The 20,286-nt window shown below is 37.4% G+C and overlaps 1 protein-coding gene across 11 annotated transcripts in view; it reads left to right on the top strand.

The window, feature by feature from the left end:
• The window catches only part of TASOR (transcription activation suppressor), a 66,268-nt gene that overhangs the window by 16,759 nt on the left and 29,223 nt on the right, over positions 1-20,286 (top strand). For 4 of the 11 annotated variants that reach the window (XM_013981800.3, XM_003358482.5, XM_003358484.5 and 1 more), the window contains exons 4-11: positions 360-432; positions 1,117-1,208; positions 1,692-1,853; positions 3,713-3,837; positions 6,872-6,903; positions 7,636-7,741; positions 8,866-8,969; positions 9,050-9,153. In XM_013981800.3, coding sequence (XP_013837254.2) covers positions 360-432; positions 1,117-1,208; positions 1,692-1,853; positions 3,713-3,837; positions 6,872-6,903; positions 7,636-7,741; positions 8,866-8,969; positions 9,050-9,153 — 798 coding nt within the window. Of the gene's footprint in view, positions 1-359; positions 433-1,116; positions 1,209-1,691; positions 1,854-3,712; positions 3,838-6,871; positions 6,904-7,635; positions 7,742-8,865; positions 8,970-9,049; positions 9,154-14,414; positions 14,515-20,286 lie in introns of those variants that run through there. The other 7 variants (XM_084988666.1, XM_084988670.1, XM_084988665.1 and 4 more) reach the window with 2 other exon arrangements.

The raw sequence follows: 20,286 nt of genomic DNA, 5'->3' as shown, positions 1-20,286 counted from the left end.
GACTGGATCATATGGTAGTTCTGTATTTAGTTTTTTGAGGAACCAGCATAGTGTTGCTTTCCATAGTAGTTGTACCAATTTACATTCCCACCAAAAGTTCTAAAAGGGGATTTTTATATATGAATGGCATGATATCTGAGTATTTATTAGACCTGGCATAAAAAAATAAGGATTCCAGCTATGGTTATATAGAAAGTGTAAACCAGTTTCACAGTTGATATTTAGTCATAAACTTATGCATATAATTTCTATAATGTAGAACAGGTATAGTTTAGGAGCTAAGATTTTACTTAAAACAAGTTTATAAACTATCTCTTCACATTGAATGTATTATAAAGTGAAATGTTTTGTTTATTTAGGTTCAAAGCATATGTGAAAAAGGATTACAGGTGGGCCAGTCCAAAATAACAATTCTTGGCAGTCCTTCCATGGGTAATCTTTTTTCTTTTTTCATACCGATTATTATGTTGCCCTTTAAAAGCGTATCTAATTTTGCTGCAGTCCTTATAATTAAATTAATCTAGTCTTTGTCATGTTCCCAGAAAAAGGGACTAATTTCAGGTTCTGCAGTGTAAGATCAGTTTTATCCTTCTTTTCTGATTTTGCATACTTGAAATTGAGCAAGGATTATCTTTTTTTTTAATGTCTTAGTCCTAGTGATTTTAAAAAGTAAAAAGTTTAATGTTTTTTTCTGGTTTTATAATTATTATTATTTTGTCTTATTAGGGCCATACCTTTGGCATATGAAAGTTCCCGGGGTAGTGGTTGAATCAGAGCTACAACTGCGGTCTATACCACAGCCACTGCAATGCCAGATCTGAGCTACGTCTGTGACTTACACCACAGCTCATAGCAACGCCGGATGCTGAACCCACTGAGTGAGGCCTGACATGAAACTGCTTCCTCATGGATAATAGTTGGGCTTGTTACCAATGAGCCACGATGGAAACGCCTCTGGTTTTATTTTTGCTTGGTTAAATCTCAGCTGTCTTTGCTGTCATTATATATATATTTTTAAGTATCATGATCTCTTTATCATTAGGTTAAACATTTGGACTTTGTGTATTTGTGTCCTTATTAAAAGTAAAAAATCTTTAATTTTTCACTCTTTGCTAGGTGTCTATCTTTCTAGGTATGCTGATTTATTACAAGCCAATCCTTTGGAAGCAGGTGCAGTAGGCGATGTTGTTATATTTAAAATAATGAAGGTAATTTCAACTTCTGCATATCATATATCAAAGACTATTTTACTTGAATTTTAGTTGACCTTGTCTTTAGGAGTTTGACTGAATTAAAACCAGTGCCTGCTTGTGTTTCATATATATAGATACTTTTGAAACTTATATGCTATCTTTCATCTGAGCTTACTGAGCTTTGTTCTCCTTTCCAAAGAAAAGAATAAAGGAAAGAAGGAAATATGTTGATAATGTCACTTAAGCTAGTGAAGTGTTGTGAATACAATATTTCTTTGTTTTAAATTCACATAGTCCCCTCCCACCTTGTTGTTGTTGTTGTTGTTAGCTATCTTACTGCTTCAATATTGGTAAAAGTGTTGGGTGTTACTTTATTGCCATATACGAAGGGAAAAAACTGTTACAGGTGATCTGTATTTGAAGAGGTATTCTATAATATTAATGTCATGTAGTCAATAATTAGGTTTAGGTGGACTTAAAACATTTTCTCTATTTTAGGGTAAAATAAAGAGTATATATGACCCCATGGGTGTAAAGACTTTGGACTCTATGTTAAATAAAAGTGCTTTGGACCCAACACCAAAGCATGAATGTCATGTGTCGAAGAATGCCAATAGAGTTACGTCACTTTTGGCTTACAGAGCCTATGAACTTACTCAGGTAGGTGCCTGGATCCATTTTGGTGTTATGACCTCATATCAATGAGTTTGTCACTAAATTCTTGTAAATGTCTCCCTTTCATTTCCTTCTGCCACCACACTAGCCTAGACTCCAGTTTTCCACTTACTTCTGCCAGACACCAGTGATTCTCACTGTTCAGTATTTCTGAGGAAGCTTAGAAACATACAATGACTCTGCTCAGACTCTCCTCAGAGTATTATTCAGAATCCTTAGCCTAGCTAGCTTTCCCTGCCTGTAGACTGTGACCTCTAGTCTGTTTTTTTGTTTTTGTTTTTTCTTTTTAGGGTCACGGCTGCAGCATATGGAGTTTCCCAGCCTAGGGGTCGAATCAGAGCTACACAGCCACAGCAACGCCAGATCTGAGCCTCATCTGTGACTTATACCACAGCTTTACAGCAACGCTGGAACCTTAACCTGTTGAGCAAGGCCAGGGATCCCACCCACGTCCTCATGGATACTAGTAGGGTTCATTAACCGCTAAGCCATGATGGGAACTCCTAGCCTGTTTCTTTTAATATGATTGCTGCTCTCACCAGTCTCATTTCCTATTGAAGCCTTGGCTTCTCCTGGCCTAGAAAGGTCCTTCTAATAAAATATTTCTCATCCTTCAAGGTAAAATTGATGTCCCTTGAATGATCTTAATTCATATTACTTTGTACTATTGACTTAATATATACTTTCTATTTTTATTAGCATTTTTCTAAAATGCAAACTTAAAATTTATATTTTAAGCTTCATTCAGATATAATTGATTTAGAGTTAACTACACTAATACTTAAAAGTGTAATAATTGAATTTTTGTCGTGTTTTTATATGTTGTTTGACTATAAAGCGATGTTATTCTTTTTAACAGATATATGCAAATGGATTCTAAGTGAAAAGCAGTAGTGCTAACCTCCCTGGAAATGGCCTTTCTTCTTTTTCCTTTCTTAACTCTTACTTTATTACGTAATATAGAATTTATTCTTCCTCCTTTATTTTTGAATAATTTCACTGGGAAAGCCCTATTGTTGGGGGCTTTTAGCAAAAATTGTATTCATTTGATTACCTTCTGGACAGTAGTAGTATTGGTAGATGTAAAATAAAACTATAAGGTAATTACTGGTTTTTCTAGCAAGACCAGTTAACTGGCTTGATGTTTCCCAAAAATTCTAGGCATTTTTTAGAGCAATAGCAACATTATTGAAATCAGTAGTTTCCCAAGGGAATGGACTTTGAAGGACAATGCTTTGTTTATAAACTAGAGTCATTCTTTTTAATGAAAATCACTAGACTACAGGTCAGAAAATCCTAATCTAATGAATATTATGAATGAGTGTGAAGGGGAGAGGCAGATGGCTAATAGGAAGAGGTTCCAGCTGCCTTTGTCACCTATGTTTGTAATCTCTACCACCTCCCCTTTGTTGCTTTGTCTGTAGTTGGAGTCAAGACTGTTTTTCTTTAGAAGTAATGAACAAAATGGTAGGGTTGTTTAAGATTGTGTTCTTTGTATTTTATTTTTTATCAAATTAGTTTTCAGGGCTGACCATTTGTTTAATTTTCATATGGAAATTTGTTGCACATTTCCAGTGGTCAGCTCCTCAGAAGTAAACTCTTGGAATACCTATTAGTATCCTGACATCTGACATAAACATAGAAGCAGAATATTTTATGTCATAAAATGAATATAAAGTGCAAAATTATTTTAATTAAATTGACAAGCAGTGCTTAAAGATATTTTCTGTTAAAGGTACTTAAATGACGTTGTATTTCTCTAAAATCAGGCAGATAAATAGAAGATTCCACTTTGTACTTCTTGCCTTCTTAAAGAAGTTACCTTTGCATTTTCTTATTTTTAGTATTATTTTTATGAGTATAGCTTTGATGAGCTAAGGAGAAGACCAAGACACGTATGTCCATATGCAGTTGTGTCTTTTACTTATAAAGATGATATACAAACTCCGAAGTTCATACCTTCATCAAGGTAAGACTCATACATTTTAGACATCATATAGAATGGTACTGTATCCCATATCCTGCACTGCTGAGTTGGGAGGAACACTTGGTTTTATTTTTTTCCTTCTTCTGATACTAATTAGGTACATGAGTGCTTGTGATGACTTTTAAGAAGTCAGTTAAAAGGAGAGATACTTAAACCATGTGAAGACAAACATTGAAATGTACATAAACCTTACTGGTTAACCTTTTCCCCCTGATATTAAGGGTTTGCATAATTGCATAAATGTAGTTTTTAAAAGTGAAATTTTGTATATTAGCTCTGGAAATGGAAAGCTTCTACAGAGCCTTAGCCCCATTTCAAACTAATTAAATCAAATATTGCAGAAGGAGCCTAGGCGTTGGTAGTTTTCATAAGTTTTCAGGAGATCCTTACTGCCAGTCAGAGTTAAGTATATACCATTGATGATTTCTTATAAGTTATAAGGTGACCAAATACAAAGCAGTTTCTTTTTTTCACCCCCATGGGGTGATTCCAGAAAATGGTTTGGCAAAATTGAATATGTAAATTTACAGAGCTCTAAGTGAAACAGTTAATTAAATATTTACTTATTTACACTAAATATTCATGTTTAAAGTTGTGCATAGTATCTATCAACTTAGAATTACTGCTATCTATCTATCTATCATCTTTTTTAGGGCTGTACCTGCAGCATATGGAGGTTCCCAGGCTAGGAGTCAAATTTGAAACCACAGCCATAGCAATGCCAGATCTGAGCCACATCTGTAACGTATACCACAGGTCATGGCAACACCAGATCCTTAACCCCCTGAGCCAGGCCAGGGATCGAACCCAAGTCCTCATGGATACTAGTCGATTTGTTTCTGTTGAGCCATGATGGGAACTCCATTTTATTATTTTTTTTGTCTTTTTGCCTTTTCTTGGGCTGCTCCCGAGGCATATGGAGGTTCCCAGGCTAGGGGTCTAACCGGAGCTGTAGCCACAGGCCTACACCAGAGCCACAGCAACGCGGGATCCAAGCAGCGAATGCAACGTACACCACAGCTCACGGCAACGCCGGATCCTCAACCCACTGAGTAAGGCCAGGGATGGAACCCGCCACCTCATGGTTCCTAGTCGGATTTGTCAACCACTGAGCCACGACGGGAACTCCCCATTACTGCTATTTTAAAAAGCCACATTTCATGAAACTAATATCTTTGAGGACAACTTTTTTTAAATCAGTTGTCAGATCAGTTTGTATTGTTTTCATTTAAGTTGAGATCCAGCCCCTTTTTGGTTCAGTGAATAGCTTTGGAACCATCTATACACAAATAGCGATTCATGTAACATCCTGACAATTGTGGAGTTCCTCTTGCGTCTCAGTGGATTAAGAACCTGACTGGTATCAACGAGGATGTAGGTTTGATCCCTGGCTTCGCTCAGTGGGTTAAGAATCTGATGTTACTGCAAGCTGCACTGAGGTGGCCGATGTGGCTTGAATCCAGTGTGGCTGTAGCTGTGGCTGTGGCTGGCAGCTGCTGCTCTGATTCAACCCCTAGCCTGGGAACTTCCAAATGCTGCAGGTGTGGCCCTAAAAAAAGAAAAAAATCCTGCAGTTATCATTTTTGTCTTCTATTTCTTATTTATTTATGTGTTTTTTGCTGGCCCCATGATCCCCATGATACGTTTACTGTAGTGCCTTTCAACAGTGATTTGGCGGGGGGCACTCCTGTGGCATATAGAAGTTCCTAGGCTAAGGACTGAATCGGAGCTGCAGCTGCTGGCCTACACCACAGCCATAGCAATGCAGTATCTGAGCTGCATCTGTGACCCACACCACAGCTTACAGCAACACCAGCTCCTGCTGAGTGAGGCCAGGGGTCGAATCCTTATCCTCATGGATACTAGTCAGGTTCTTAACCTAGTGAACCACAATGGGAACTCCCTCAATAGTGATCTTTAAAAGACACTCAGTACTTAATATGTGGTTCTACCCCCAGGAATAATGATTGTTAATTTTCTTTGTCTTTTTGATTCCATCTGTTGACCCTCCACATCATTTAAAATAAGCATTGATTGGATGTCTTTGTTGTACCTTGAATGTTGCTGTGAATGCTGTTTCTTCTTCATTCCTCAGTTAACTGCATAGATTACACCTACACTGTCAGAGAGGCCTTCTGTGATTTTTTTTTTTTTTAAAAACCTCCATCCCCTTAGTTTCTTTCTTCCTTTTATTTGTATAGCAATGACAACTGTCATTATCTGGTACACTATATACTTACTTTTTGATTGTCATTTCTCTTCCTTAGGAGATTATAAGCTCTATGAAGGCAGGGGTTTTGTAATCCTGTTATATAGAACTGTGCCTGGCAAGTAATAGGAGCTTAGTAAATATTTGAGTGATGAATGAACATATTTAAATATAATTGAGGCTATTTCTTTGAACGTCATCACCAAGTAGAGTAATTGAAGGAGACCATTCTCTCCTAATGGCTATTTTTGGGGAAAAAAATTCCTTTAAATTTGGACAAATATGATAATTTGAGCCAAGTAAGTAATTTTGGTTTTTCCAAATAGATTTGGGTTTATTAAATGTTGTAGTAAGTAATTTGTTCTTCATACTTGGAGGAAAGGATTTAATTCTCTTGTTTGAGTATGTCATTAAAAATAGCATTTCTGGAGTTCCTGTTGTGGCGCAGTGGTTAATGAATCCGACTAGGAACCATGAGGTTGCGGGTTCGGTCCCTGCCCTTGCTTAGTGGGTTAAGGATCCGGCGTTGCCGTGAGCTGTGGTGTAGATTGCAGACGCGGCTCAGATCCGGCGTTGCTGTGGCTCTGGCGTAGGCCTGTGGCTACAGCTCCGGTTAGACCCCTAGCCTGGGAACCTCCATATGCCTCGGGAGCGGCCCAAGAAATAGCAACAACAACAACAACAACAACAAAGACAAAAAGACCCCCCCCCCAAAAAAAAAATAGCATTTCTATCAAGGTCCTGAATGTTAACTTGTATGTTTAGCAATCAGTAATATCTCTTTTCTTTTTAAAAATTTATTTGTAGATCTAACAGCTTTAATGCAGATAGAAACACAGGTAAGGTTCTTACATTTCTTTTCTTTAGTTTTATAAATTGAAAGAATATGTAGATTAAAAAATAACTACATTGTTTTATTTTTTATAATGAATGAGAATCTGTAAAATATGAAAAAGCTTGAGGCTGTGTTCTGACATAGTATCAACATTTGGTCAGTCAAACATAAGGTCTCTTGAGAATCTGCTAGTGCTGTGAATAGACCAAAAAGTTTTAGCACTTTGGATGATAAAAGTAAAAAATAAAATAGGTTTCGTCACAACTCAGCCTTTTAAAAGTATTAAATACGTCAGTTTTAGGATTTAGAAGAGAGAAGATTAAAAACAGTATTGACTTTTTGTATCTTCAAGTTTCTCCACAGTGTAAAGAGCTCCAGTGGCTGTTATAAGACTTTGTGAGGGATTCGTGTAGTTAACCAGGCCGAATATAGTCTCCTTTGCAGGAAGTAAGAGGGGCAGGGCAGTTTTAGTATTGTCTTTGCTCCTCAGCTTTCTGGTAGAGAGAGGACATTTAGACAAATTTGTTACTCTTTTTCCTGTGGATAATTTTGTAGGGGGAAAGATACCTGAAGCAAAAATTTGTAATATTTGAATTCTCTGTATGCGAGTTTTTTTGGTGTTTATTGTTATACTTAACCTGTGTTTCTGAATGTTTTTCCCCTTATTTCTAGTTAACATGTATTTGTTTCTAAGGCTTCCAAGAGGCTGAGTTGTATCATTATTCTTTTTATTTAGAAAAATTTAACTACACATTGTGGAAAGGACAACTTTTGAATAAAGGAAAGCTTTTGTGTTATATTTCTCTGAGGTCAGCCACTCGTGCTTTTTTGCCTATCAAGCTGTAAGTATAAGAAAATAGCAATTAGTGGTTGCTAATTATTGATCTCTTTCTTATAGTTAAATTTTCTTTTTCCTAATTACTTTTTCTTCCATTGGAATTTGACTTTGGTGTGTAAGAACCTAAATATAAATACTGGTTTGCTTTAAAAAACATGGCTTTGGTAACTTTGGAACTTAATTGGCAAAATGAGCCCTCAGCCCATCTGTCTTCATTTATAGATGGGCTAAATAGTCGTACACATTTATGGCATAAGTTTTTTTTTCTTAATTGATTGTAAATATTAAAAGTGATTTATTAAAGTATTGTCCTCATTAGATACATTTTTCATTTAGCAATTTGAACATGATAGACTTAAAAGTTATTGATTCTTTGTTGGAAACAGCTTTATGTGGTGAGTTAAAATTTATAGGCTGTATTTAATCCTGTGCAATGTATGTTGGAATAGAAAGATTTAAAAATGACCTTTTGGGAGTTTCCATCTTGACTCAGCGATAATGAACCCGACCAGTATCCACGAGGATTCGGGTTCCATCCCTGGCCCCACTCAGTGGTTTAAGGATCTGGCATTGCTGTGAGCTTCAGTGTAGGTTGCCGATGTAGTCTGGATCTGACATTGCTGAGGCTGTGGTGTAGGCCGGCATCTGTAAGCTCTGATTTGACCCCTAGCCTGGGAACTTCCATATGCCACAGGTGTGGCTCTAAAAAGCAAAAAATAAATAAATAGAAAATAAAAATGATCTTTTGCTACCAACACAGTAAACATTATGGACCCTCATAAGTGATTGAAAATTAATTTGACTGTTCATACTTGAATTGTCTTCAATAAAATGACAATTTTTATCCTTTGTGGTTAGTAAAATTGGCCTATTGGATTAGCTTCTGGCTTAAAGATGGAAGGTTGGTAATATTGCCAGGCTGTCTAGTAGCTACCTGTATATATTTCCTAATGTCCCATATCAAATATCAGGTATGATGTTAGTAAATATATTCTTCTGTATTCTATCTAGATAATTCTTTGTGTATGTGTCTGTGTGTGTGAGAGAGAGTGAGTGAGCAAGAGAGAGACGACATTGCTAGAGTTAAAAATACAGGTAGGCAAATATGCCTTTTCAATTTTCTTTCAGTCCTGAGAAGTTAGATGTTGAAACAGTTATGAGTATTGATCATCTGAAACAGAAAATCCCTCCAGCACTGTTTTATAAGGAAACATACTTAGGTCCAAATGAAGGTAAATTAATTTAATTTTACTAAAATATATAAGAAGCAGACTTGATTTGAGTATTTACTTTGTATTTTTTCTCATGTCAGTTTTGAAGAATGGAATGTATTGCAGCCTTTATGAAGTTGTAGAAAAGACAAGAATTGGAAGCAACATGGAAAGTTTGCTGCAAAAACTAGAGAAAGAAAAACTTGTGAGTGAAAGGTTTTAAAATGTTCCTTATTCTCCCTTAGAAATAGGCATACAAATAAGTGATTATAATAATATTTAAGTTTCTTTCATTTTTGCCTCTGAAAATACTGCACAGTCTCCTCTGTCTTAGTTGCTGCCATTTAGTTAATTTTACTGTGGCCTCTGGTACTTTTCTTTTTAGTCATGACACTAGATGGTCTGTAGAGGCCAGTCTTCCCCATGAAGTATCTTACTGTATTTTATGACTGATGGTCAACAAATATTTATTGATTATCATGTTTTTATCAGGATGTATAGTTTTAGTAAAGAATGAGACAAGATACTCTGTCTTCCTGGATCATGAGATAGAGTTACTCAGATAGGTGTGGTTTGTTCGAGTAGAGACAGTGTCTTATTTGAAGATTCAAAAGGAACAATGCACTTGATTAGGTTGAAAGGATAAAAGAACACTAGAGTAGATGCAGGAAAGTGGTAAAACATGAGGCTAGAAAAATATGTAGGGGGCTGTTTTCTGCTGTGTCATTCAGGTGCTGAAATGTTTGGACATGAGGGCTTCATCCTGTAGCAGTGGATTTAAAGAGAGTGGAGTGAAGTTTTGATTGTGTATGTAACATGATCAGATCTGTTTCGAAAATTGACCTTGGTTACTCTGAAGAGAATGAGAATGAGTTAAAGGGGGAGATGAGATAGGAAACTATTACTTTAGAGGGGAACTATAGGTTAGATGAGAAAGGACAAAGAAGAGTGATTTAAGAACTAGGTAGTATCTGGGAGAGTTCTCGTTGTGGCACAATAGAAACAATCCACCTAGGAACCATGAGGTTGTGGGTTCGATCCCTGGCCTCACTCAGTGGGTTAAGGATCTGGCATTGCTGTGAGCTGTGTTGTAGGTAGCAGACATGGCTTGGATTCTGTGTGGCTGTGGCTGTGGCATAGGCCGGCCACTGTAGCTCCAATTGGACCCCTAGCCTGGGAACTTCTACATGCTGTAGATGCAGCCCTAAAAAGCAAAAAAAATAAAAAGTAAAAATAAGAATTAGGTAGTAACTGATTTATTAGATAGTATTTCAAGTTTGGGTAGACAGACTACTGGTCAGATATCAGATTGTGATGATTCAGGAATGAATGGAAAATGAGTATGTGATGCTAATATGTATAGTTTAGCCGAAGGAGAGGAGGCGATTGCAGAGGAGAGTGGATATTCCAAGGTTTCTGTTAACAAAATTGGGTGAGCTCATGTTTAAATGTTGATAAGAAATTCCAGTAGAGAGGGAGAAAAGTTTTTTTGCACAAGTGTGTCATTTACATAAATTTTAAACAGTTGGCATCTTTTTACTTCTCACCTTGTTGAGCCTCAGTTTCCAGGGCATCAAATGGAGAGTTCTATCAGTGATTTTCAGAACCCGTAATTTCACAGATGGCAATACAGAATTTCATTGTATGCATATATACTTGCTTAACCAATCCATCATTTATAGATAGGAGAGTCAAATTATGTAATAAATTTGTAGGCAGAGTGGGTACACTAAGGAATTTATAGACACCTGGCAGTATTTTTTAGGGGGTTCATGCCCGCGGCATGTAGAAGTTTTCAGGCCAGTGGTCGAACCCACACCACAGCAGTGATGCAAACCATTGCAATGACAGTGCTGTATCCTTAACTTGCCACAACACATGGGAATTCCTACTAACTTTTTTTTTTTGGCTGCTCCTGTGGCATGTGGAAGTTCCTAGGACAGGGACCAAATCTGAGTTGCAGCCATGAATTGAACCTGAGCTGCCACAGAAACAGCACTAGCTCCTTAACCTGCTGTACCACAGCCGGAACTCCTGAATATACCTTTATATTTATGTTTCTTGTTTCTCTCCAAAAGCTTATCTAAATGCAAGTATTCCTCATTATCAAAATCTTTTCAATTCCTGAGTTCATAAAATGAAAGTTTAGGTAGTAGGTTTGGATCCAGATCTCTTTGGTTTTTGAATTTCAGGGAAATTAGAGAGTGGATTTATCACTTTTGAGTAACAGTGACAAGTTTATCAGAAAATTACAGTATCTTGAATTTCAAATAGTGAGAATCAGGATACTGGCATTTTGTTCTTCACCTGAGCAAGTGTTAATATTAGGTTTGTGGAGGACTGGGTCCTGCCAGAATCAAGAAGGCAGAGTAAGATCCTGGATCTTAGAGTACACGGAAATTCCACAAGGATCCAGCCATTACGCACATCTAATGAATCAGTGTGTGGTTGGTTTTTTTTGTTTTTGGCCATTTTGGGGCCGCATCTGTGGCATATGGAAGTTCCCAGGTTGCTGAGCCGTGATGGGAACCCTGAATCAGTGTGTTTTTTGTACCTACCCTCTTTCCTGCAATCCCCTTTGGGAATTATTCTAACTATAGCTACTTTGGTCATAGTTGTCATAATGGGAGGTGCACTGGGGTCTCTTGGGTTGTTAATTTTATCCCGAATACACACAGGAGATGTTCTGGATCAGAGACTGATTTAGTGAATACCTCATAGTAAGTAATAAATATCTTGGCTCTTTGCCCCATTTCCTACCCTTAGGGCAATGCAATGAGACTCGGATCAGTTACCCTAGACGAAGGATGAGGAAAAATTATTTTTCTTTGCTAATAATGGGAAGGAGGCAGCTATCTCCCTCTGTTCTTAAAAAGGTCTCCTTGAAATGTAATGAACATTAACTCCAACCCTTTGGTGAATAAATAGAATCTCCTTAAGAGCCATTTAGCCTTCTTAGACCTAAAGAGACATTTCCAAGTTCCCAGAACTCATTCGTTCTTATTTTATTTTATTTTTTTAAGGGCTGTACCTGAGAGGCACATGGAAGTTGCCAGGCTAGGGGTCAAATCAGAGATGCGCCTGCTGGCCTGTGCCACAGCCATAAAACGCCAGATCCGAGCCATGTCTGTGACCTACACCGCAGCCCGCCCGATCCATAACCCACAGAGTGAGGCCAGGGATCGAACCTGAATCCTCATGGATACTATTTGGATCCTTAACCTGCTGAGCCACAGTGGGAACTCCTTGCTCTTCTTATTTCTTTGCTGGCCACACCCGAAGCATGTGGAAGTTCCTGGGCCAAGGATCACACCTGTGCCACAGCAGCAACCCAAGGTATTGCAGTGATGTCTAACCCACTGAGCCACAAAAGAACTTCTCATTCGTTTTTCTTAAATACCTCGGGAGATAGCTCTCCAATCTTCTTGGCACATTGGATTTATTAGCCTAAAAATCTAATCTATACTGTAACCGTCTATGTACTCATTTGGCACTTTGAAGATATGAGAAATTTAACTATTCTTTTGGATCAGAGCAATTAACTAGATAGTTGGCAACAGATCTAATTTTTTCAAATATATATAACTTAAATTTTTTTTTTTTTTTTAAATTTTGAAATTTTTTGTCTTTTTAGGGCCAGACCTGCAGCATATGGGTATTCCCAGGCTAGGGGTCAAATCAGAGCTGTAGCTGCCGGCCTACACCACAACCCTACCACAACGCTGGATCCAAGCCGTGTCTGCGATCTTCACTTAGAGCTCACGGCAACACTGGATCCTTAACCCACTGAGCAAGGCCAGGGCTTGAACCCGAGTCCTCATGGATACTAGTCAGGTTCCTTACCACTCAGCCATGACGGGGAACTCCCAGATATAATTCTTAAGGTATGTGAAAGAGAGAGATATTTCTCGGGGAAATGAAAGCAAACATTCCCTGTCTTTATGTTGTATATGTTTATGCATGTCAAAAGGTTAGGGCTTATTTGCAGGACACTGTGTTCAGAGAATTTGTTTTTCCAGAGGGAGATTTATAAAATAGGTAAATTTATAGAGTTCTCTTTTGGTTTTTTTTTTTTTTTTGGTAAAATTAACTTTTTTTTTTGGTCTTTCTCTCATTTTAGGGCCACACCTGAGGCATATGGAGGTTCCCAGGCTAGGAGTCCAGTAGGAACTGTAGCTGCCAGCCTACACCACAGCCACAGCAATACAGGATCCGAGCCATGTCTGCAACCTACACCATAGCTCACAGCAACGCTGGATTCTTAACCAACTGAGTGAGGCCAGGGATCGAATCTGTGTCCTCATGGATGCCGCTCAGGTTCGTTAGCTGCTGAACTACGAAGGGAACTCCTCCAAGATTAACTCTTAAAACTGATTTTAATACAAGCAAAAGTATGAGAGATATCCCTAAAATCAAATATTGTTCCTGATGTGAACATTCTGTGTGTCTCCTGGTGCACATGTATGAGGTAATTTTCTCTCAGTATATATCCAGTATATTAGATTTATTATCTGCAAGTAAAATTACTGAATCATAATGTATGACTGGCTTTACAAGATAAGGCCATATTGTTTGAGTTGTGCCAATTTATTATTATTATTATTTTGCTTTTTAAGGCCGCACCTGCGGCTTTTGAAAGTTCCCTGGCTAGGGGTGGAAACAGAGCTACAGCTGCTGGCCTATACTACAGCTACTGTAATGCGGGATCCCCAACCCATTGAGTGAGGCCAGGGATGGAACCCAAATCCTCACGGATACTAGTTGGGCTTGTTACTGCTTGAGCCACAATGGGAACTTCCAAGTTGTACCAATTTATACGTTTAGTACCAGCAAGTTCCCACTAATTCACATCCTCATAATTACTTGGTATGGTCAGATTTTAGCAAAATCTTGCCCAACTGGTAGGTATAAAATGGTATCTTACTGTGACTTTTAAGTTTTATTTTCTTGCCATATGATGAGTTGATCTTCCCTTCATAAATTTATATCTTTTAATGTTCAGCTGCCTATTTTCCCTTTTGAGTGGCTTATGTTTATTATCATTAAAGTATAGTTGATTTTCAATGTTGTGTTAGTTTCATGCGTACAGCATAGTGACTGTTTTTACAGATTATGTTCCATTATAGAGTGGCTTGTCTTTCTTTTTTTTACTGATTTGAGGACTTTCATATGTATTTTGGGAACTAATACTCAGCTGTGTGCTACAATTTTGTCATAATTTACGCTTGCCTGTCTATTCAGTGTTTTTTTTTGAAGAATAGATGTTCGTGACTCTCATGTAATTGAATTTATCTGTCTGAATGTTAAGCACTGTTTGTGACTTCTCTTCACTTGCCTTTAGGTCTTAGAGATACTGCTCTGTATTTTTTTTTTTTTTTTAATGTGTTGTGATTTTGCCTTTGGCACTTAAATCTTAAAAAAAAAATGTATATGTATTGTTTTTTATTTTTGTGTGATATGATATAGGAATCCAACTTCACTTTTTCCCCAATATGAATAACAAGTTGTTCCTGAACCATTTTACTGAATGTTCCATCCTTTCTCCACTAAGAAGTCTTGATATCAGGTAGGGCAAATTGCCCCCACTTTCTTCATCCTTTTTAGGAGTGTTCACTATTTGAGATTGAGCCTCTTCCCCGCTCCCCCCCCCCCGAAAATTTAAAAATCAGCTTGCTTTTTTCAACAAATTTTAGAATAAGCTTGTTAGTCCCCCTCAACCCGACCCCCCCCCCAAAAAAACACCCTATTGAAATTGTATTAAATCTGTATACCATCTTTGAGAGGATTGACATCTTTGTGATACTGTATAATCCATGAACAAGATCATCTCTTTACTTTTTTAGGATATTCTTTTAACAAGAGTTTTGTATTTTTTCTAGATACAGGTCTTACTCATTTTTTGTTAGTTTTGTCCTTAGGCATCTTATTTTCCTTGATGCCGTTGTAAACAGTATTTTCCATTTCTGTACGTTTTGTTTGTTGTATATATAGAGATATAATTGATATTTATATCAATATATGTATATTTATATTGATTTAATGTCAGATCAGTATATGAAATTTGAATAATTTGTTCATTTTTGTACATTCTTTGGGATTGCTATTTAGATTTCTTCTTATTTTTTTGTCTTTTAGGGCTGCACCCACAGCATATGGAGGTTCCCAGGCTAAGGGTTGAGTCAGAGCTGTAGCTGCTGGCCTATACCAGAGCCACAGCAACACCAGATCCAAGCCTCATCTGCGACCTACACCACAGCTCACGGCAGCGCCAGATCCTCAACCCACTGAGCGAGGCCAGGGATCAAACCCACAACCTTATGGATGGTTCCTAGTCGGATTCATATCCTCTGTACCATGACAAAAACGCTGCTATTTAGATTTCATTATCTGGGAGCAACATTATTTTGTTTTTTTCTCTCTAATATTTATGCTTTTTATGTCTTTTTGGTGCTTCTGGCAGTTTAGTATTTCTATATGATCTTTGGTTTATTTAATTTAATTTTATTTAAGTATGGTTGATTTCTAATGTTGTATTTCTGCTGTATAGCAAAGTGATTCAGCCATACATATACACATTAGGATCCTCTAGTAAAATGTTGTGATTGTAGGCAACCTTCTTGATTTTCAAGAGAATACTTCTAACATTAACCACTAGGTAGCAAGTATGCACTAGAATTTTTTTTTTCTTTTCTTTTTTCTTTCTTTTTTTTTTTTTTTTTGCCATTTCTTGGGCCATTCTTGTGGCATATGGAGTTTCCCGGGCTAGGGGTTCAATTGGAGCTGTAGCCACCGGCCTATGCCAGAGCCACAGCAACGCGGGATCCGAGCCGCGTCTGCAACCTACACCTCAGCTCACAGCAATGCCGGATCCTCAACCCACTGAGCAAGGCCAGGGATCAAACCCGCAACCTCATGGTTCGTAGTCGGATTCGTTAACCACTGCGTCATGACGGGAACTCCTGCACTAGAATTTTTATAGGTGTCTTTATCAGTTAAAATTTTTTCTTATTTTTTAAACAATAAATCGGTTTTGAATTTTACTGATTTTTTTTTTAATTTAATCGAGTGGTTACATGGTATATTATATTAGGGTTCACCAAAGGAACAGAACCAGTAGGATATACAGTCAATACTTTAACAAAGTTGCTTTGAACTGTGCAAGACCGTTTGAACAATTTTTTTTTTTTTCCCTCCAGTAAGCATGTACTATAGTACTATATGATCCATGATTGGTTGGATCTTTGGATGTGGAACTGTGGGTATGGAGGGCCAACTATAGTTCTATGCCGATTTTCAACTGCATAGATGTTCCACTAACCCTCACATTGTTCAGGGGTCAACTGTGTAAACATAGAAGGAGATTTATTGTAAAGAATTGTCTAACACAGTTTTATGGAAGCTGAAAAGCCTCAGTATTTGTAGTTGGCAGGCTGGAGACCCCAGGAGAGGTGATGGTTCCATTTTAAGGGCTAGCAGACTTGAGACAGGAAGAGCTAATGTTTCACTTTGAGTTGAAAGGCAGGAGAAAAACCAGTGTTCCAGCTCTAAGGCAGACAGGCAGAAGAATTACCCCTTATTCCAGGAAGGGTCACCCTTTGGTTTTAATCACACCTTCAACTGGTTAGATAAGACTCAACCACATTTGGAGAGGGTGACCTGCTTTACACAGTCTATCCGCATATTTATATATAAAACTCGTCCAAAAAGTACCCTCAGAAACACCTGAAATAAAGTTTGACTAAGTTATGGACACCCTGTGGCTCAGTCAAATTGACACATAAAATTTACTATCACACATAGTATTTATCCTGTAAACTTAATAAGATGAATTTTATTTATCTTTTTTTTTCAGTATTAAACTGTTCTTTTGCTCCTGGTTTAGAATACTTTCCCCCACTTTTAAAATATACTTGGTTTGCTGTATGACTTGTTTTTCTTAGGAATTTTGTATCTGAGATGATGAATGAGATTGACCTACACTTTTTCCTTTGGTATTGTCCTTATTTAGTTTTTGTAGCAAGGTTAGACTAGCTTCTCAGAATCATAGGTAGTGTTTCCTCATTTTGCAAAAATGGATATATATATGATGAGAACAATCTGTCCTTTGTATGTTGTGTTGCACTTAACTGCAAAACAGCCTTTAAGATGTTTATGGGTGATTTTAAAGTATTGATTCAATTTTTTAAAAAATAGGTCAGTTTTTTTAATTTCTTCTTGGGTCAATTTGGATTTTTTTTTTTTTCGAAATAATTGAAATTGTCCATTTCTTCTATGTCTTTAAATTTATCAGACTAGAATTATTTAATCGTTTTAATAGCTACTGTGAGCACTTTTACATGTAGTATTTTCATTATGCTGTCTCTTAGTAGTCCTGTTCATCAAAGGTTTGTTGATTTTGTTAGTCTTAAGAACCAAAGTGGTTTTGACCCTCAGTTGTACCTTTGTTTTCCTATTTTATTAATTTTAGCTTTTAGTTTTAGTCTACTTTGGGGGGGGGATTATTTATTTATTCATTTTGGACTTTATGTTAGAAAAATCATCAGTGAATTTTGAGTTACAAGTACTACTTTAGTTGTATTCCACTTTAAAAAAATTTTTTTTCAATGGACGCACCCATGGCATATGGAAGTCCTGGGCCAGGGACTGAATCTGAGCCACAGCTGCAGCTTCTGCCATAACTACAGCAATGCCAGATCCTTTAACCCACTGTAGCGGGCTGGGGATTGAACCCACACCTCTGCAGCAACACAAGCTACTGCATTTGGATTCTTAACCCACTGTATCACAGTGGGAACTCTTCTACATGTTTTAATATGTAGTATTTGCATTATTATTTAGTTCTAAGTAGTTTCTAGTTTCCCTTATGATTTCTACTTTGACACATGATATAGAGGTATATTTCTTAATTTCCAAGTGTATGAGAATACTTTTTCCCCTTCTAATTTAATTCCATTGAAATCAGAACAGATAATTATTTGAAATTTATTGAAATTTGATTTAAAACCACTATGGTCAGTTTTTATACATGCTCCCTCTGTATTTATGAAAAATGTGCATTTTTTCTTTCTGGCTACATCTGTGGCATTTGGAAGTTCCTGGGCCAGGGATCAAATCTGTGCCACAGCAGTGACCTAAGTCACAGAAGTGATAACGCCAGATCCTTAACCACTGGGCCACCAGGGAACTCCAAAAAGAAAAATGTGTTTTTTAGTAGACCCCGGAAACACAATTCTGGGTTGATAGCTATTTCTCTTAGAACTTTGTATATACTACAATATTTCCAGGCTTTTTTTTTTTTTTTTTTTTTTTTTTAAATCTCCATTCCCATGGCACATGGAAACTTGTGGGCTAGGATCAAACCCACCCTACAGCAGTGACCCAAGCTGCTGCAGTGACAATGCCAGATCCTTAACCTGCTGCATCACAGAACTCCTTCTGGTTTTTATTTTTGTTGGGATATCTGTGCTTAGTCTAATGGTTGTTTCTTTATAGGTCATCTTGTCTTTTGTTTTGTGGATGTGCCTGCAGCATGTGGAAGATCCTGGGTTAGGGATCGAACCCATGCCACAGTAGTGACACCATCCATAGCAGTGACAACACCAGATCCTTTCACTACTAAGCCACCAGAGAACTCCATCTGGTTGCTTTTTTTTAAACTTTGTGGTTTTGCCGTTGCATTAAAAATACCTACGCGTAGATTTCTTATTTATCCAGCTTGGTATATATTGTCTTTTCATATCTGTGGAGTTATATATCTTTATTTCTAAAATATTGTTAGTCATCATCTCTCTGTACTTCTCGTTCATTCTCTTTTGATTGCTTTTTAGGACTCTGAAGGATCGTATGTCAGACTTTTTCATTCGTTCCTCATGTCTGTTAACCTCTTGTGTTTACTGCCTTGTTTATCTGCACTGCATTCTGAGTAATTTCATGATAGCTATCTTCTAGCTTACAAATTCTGTCTTTAGCTGTTTAATCCAGTCGTTGAGTTTCTAATTTCACAGAAAATATTTTTCATTTCTAAAAGCTTTACTTCTTCTTTTTGAGATCTTCCTGACCCCTTTTTAAAAGAGATTTTCATTAATTCTTGCAGAAATATTTATTGAGTACCTGTTATGTGCCAGGTACTTTTCTAGGAGGTAGAGCTTATGTTCTGATATTCTTTGCTATTTTTAAAAATTGATTCATCATTTTAGCCAATTTTTCTTCTTTGTCTTTTTAGGGCGACGCACATGACACATGGAAGTTCCCAGGCTAGGGGTCGAACCAGAGTGGTAGCTGCTGGCCTACGCCATAGCCGCAGCAACATGGGATCTGAGCTGCGTCTGTGATCTACACCACAGCTCATGGCAATGCCACAGTCATGATGGGAACTCCCATTTTAGCCATTTTAAAGTGTACAGTAATGGAGTTCACATTGTGCATCGGATATGAATCCAACTAGTATCCACAAGGATGTGGGCTTGATCCCTGGCCTCGATCAGTGGGTCGTGGATTTGGCATTCCCATGAGCTGTGGTGCAGGTCACAGATGAGGCTTGGATCCCACATTGCTGTGGTTGTGGCTGGCAGCTGTAGCTCCGATTCAACCCCTAACCTGGGAACCTCTGCATGCCGTGGGCGCAGCCCTAAAAAAAGAAGAAAAGTTTTTTTTAAAAGCGTACAGTTAAGTGATTTTTAATAGATTTACATTGTTGTGCAGTCATTGCCACTATATTATTCCAGGATATTTTCATCATCATGTAAAGAAACCTCATATCCGCTAAGCATTCGCTCCCCGTTCCATCCTCTCCTTAGTCCCTAGCAACCACTAATACTTTTTGAAGTCCGTCCTTACAGCAGGTATCAGTCTTTTATTTCACTGTATGGGTAACACCATGTTTTGCTTGTCCCTTCATTGTTATTTCCACTCTGGCTATTAGGGCATTGCTGCTGTGAACATTTGTATAACAGTTTTTGTGTGAACATCTTTTCATTTTTTGCCACATTTTTTAAAACATTTCATACCTGTTTAAATGTATATTACATTTACGTATTGCATCTGTAGCCCTTGTGTGTTTGAATATGTTGTTTTTTGCCTGATCTCACTTAGGGTAGCTTATTTCTTAAGATTTTGAGCTTAGTATTTTATATTTTCAATTTGTTTTTGTAATTGTACCATATTACCTATAATGTTATCTGGAAAGCCAAAAGAAGTAGAATCCAGTAATATAAATCCACAGACTGGGTTAATACTGTTTTCTAAGGGAGAAGGAAACAGTAAATGGCAATAAATAGAGACATCAGGAGTACAGAGTTCATAGCTGTTCCTGTTCTGTAGGATTGAAAGTATTTCTTTG

This window comes from Sus scrofa, chromosome 13 (genome assembly GCF_054392235.1).
Source record: "Sus scrofa isolate SSC_HxYL_T2T_F1_AM1 chromosome 13, Sscrofa_HxYL_maternal_Yorkshire_Landrace_v2.0, whole genome shotgun sequence".
NCBI lineage: Eukaryota > Metazoa > Chordata > Mammalia > Artiodactyla > Suidae > Sus > Sus scrofa.
Note: the sequence above shows the minus strand (reverse complement) of the source record. Positions and strands in the feature narration are given on the sequence as shown.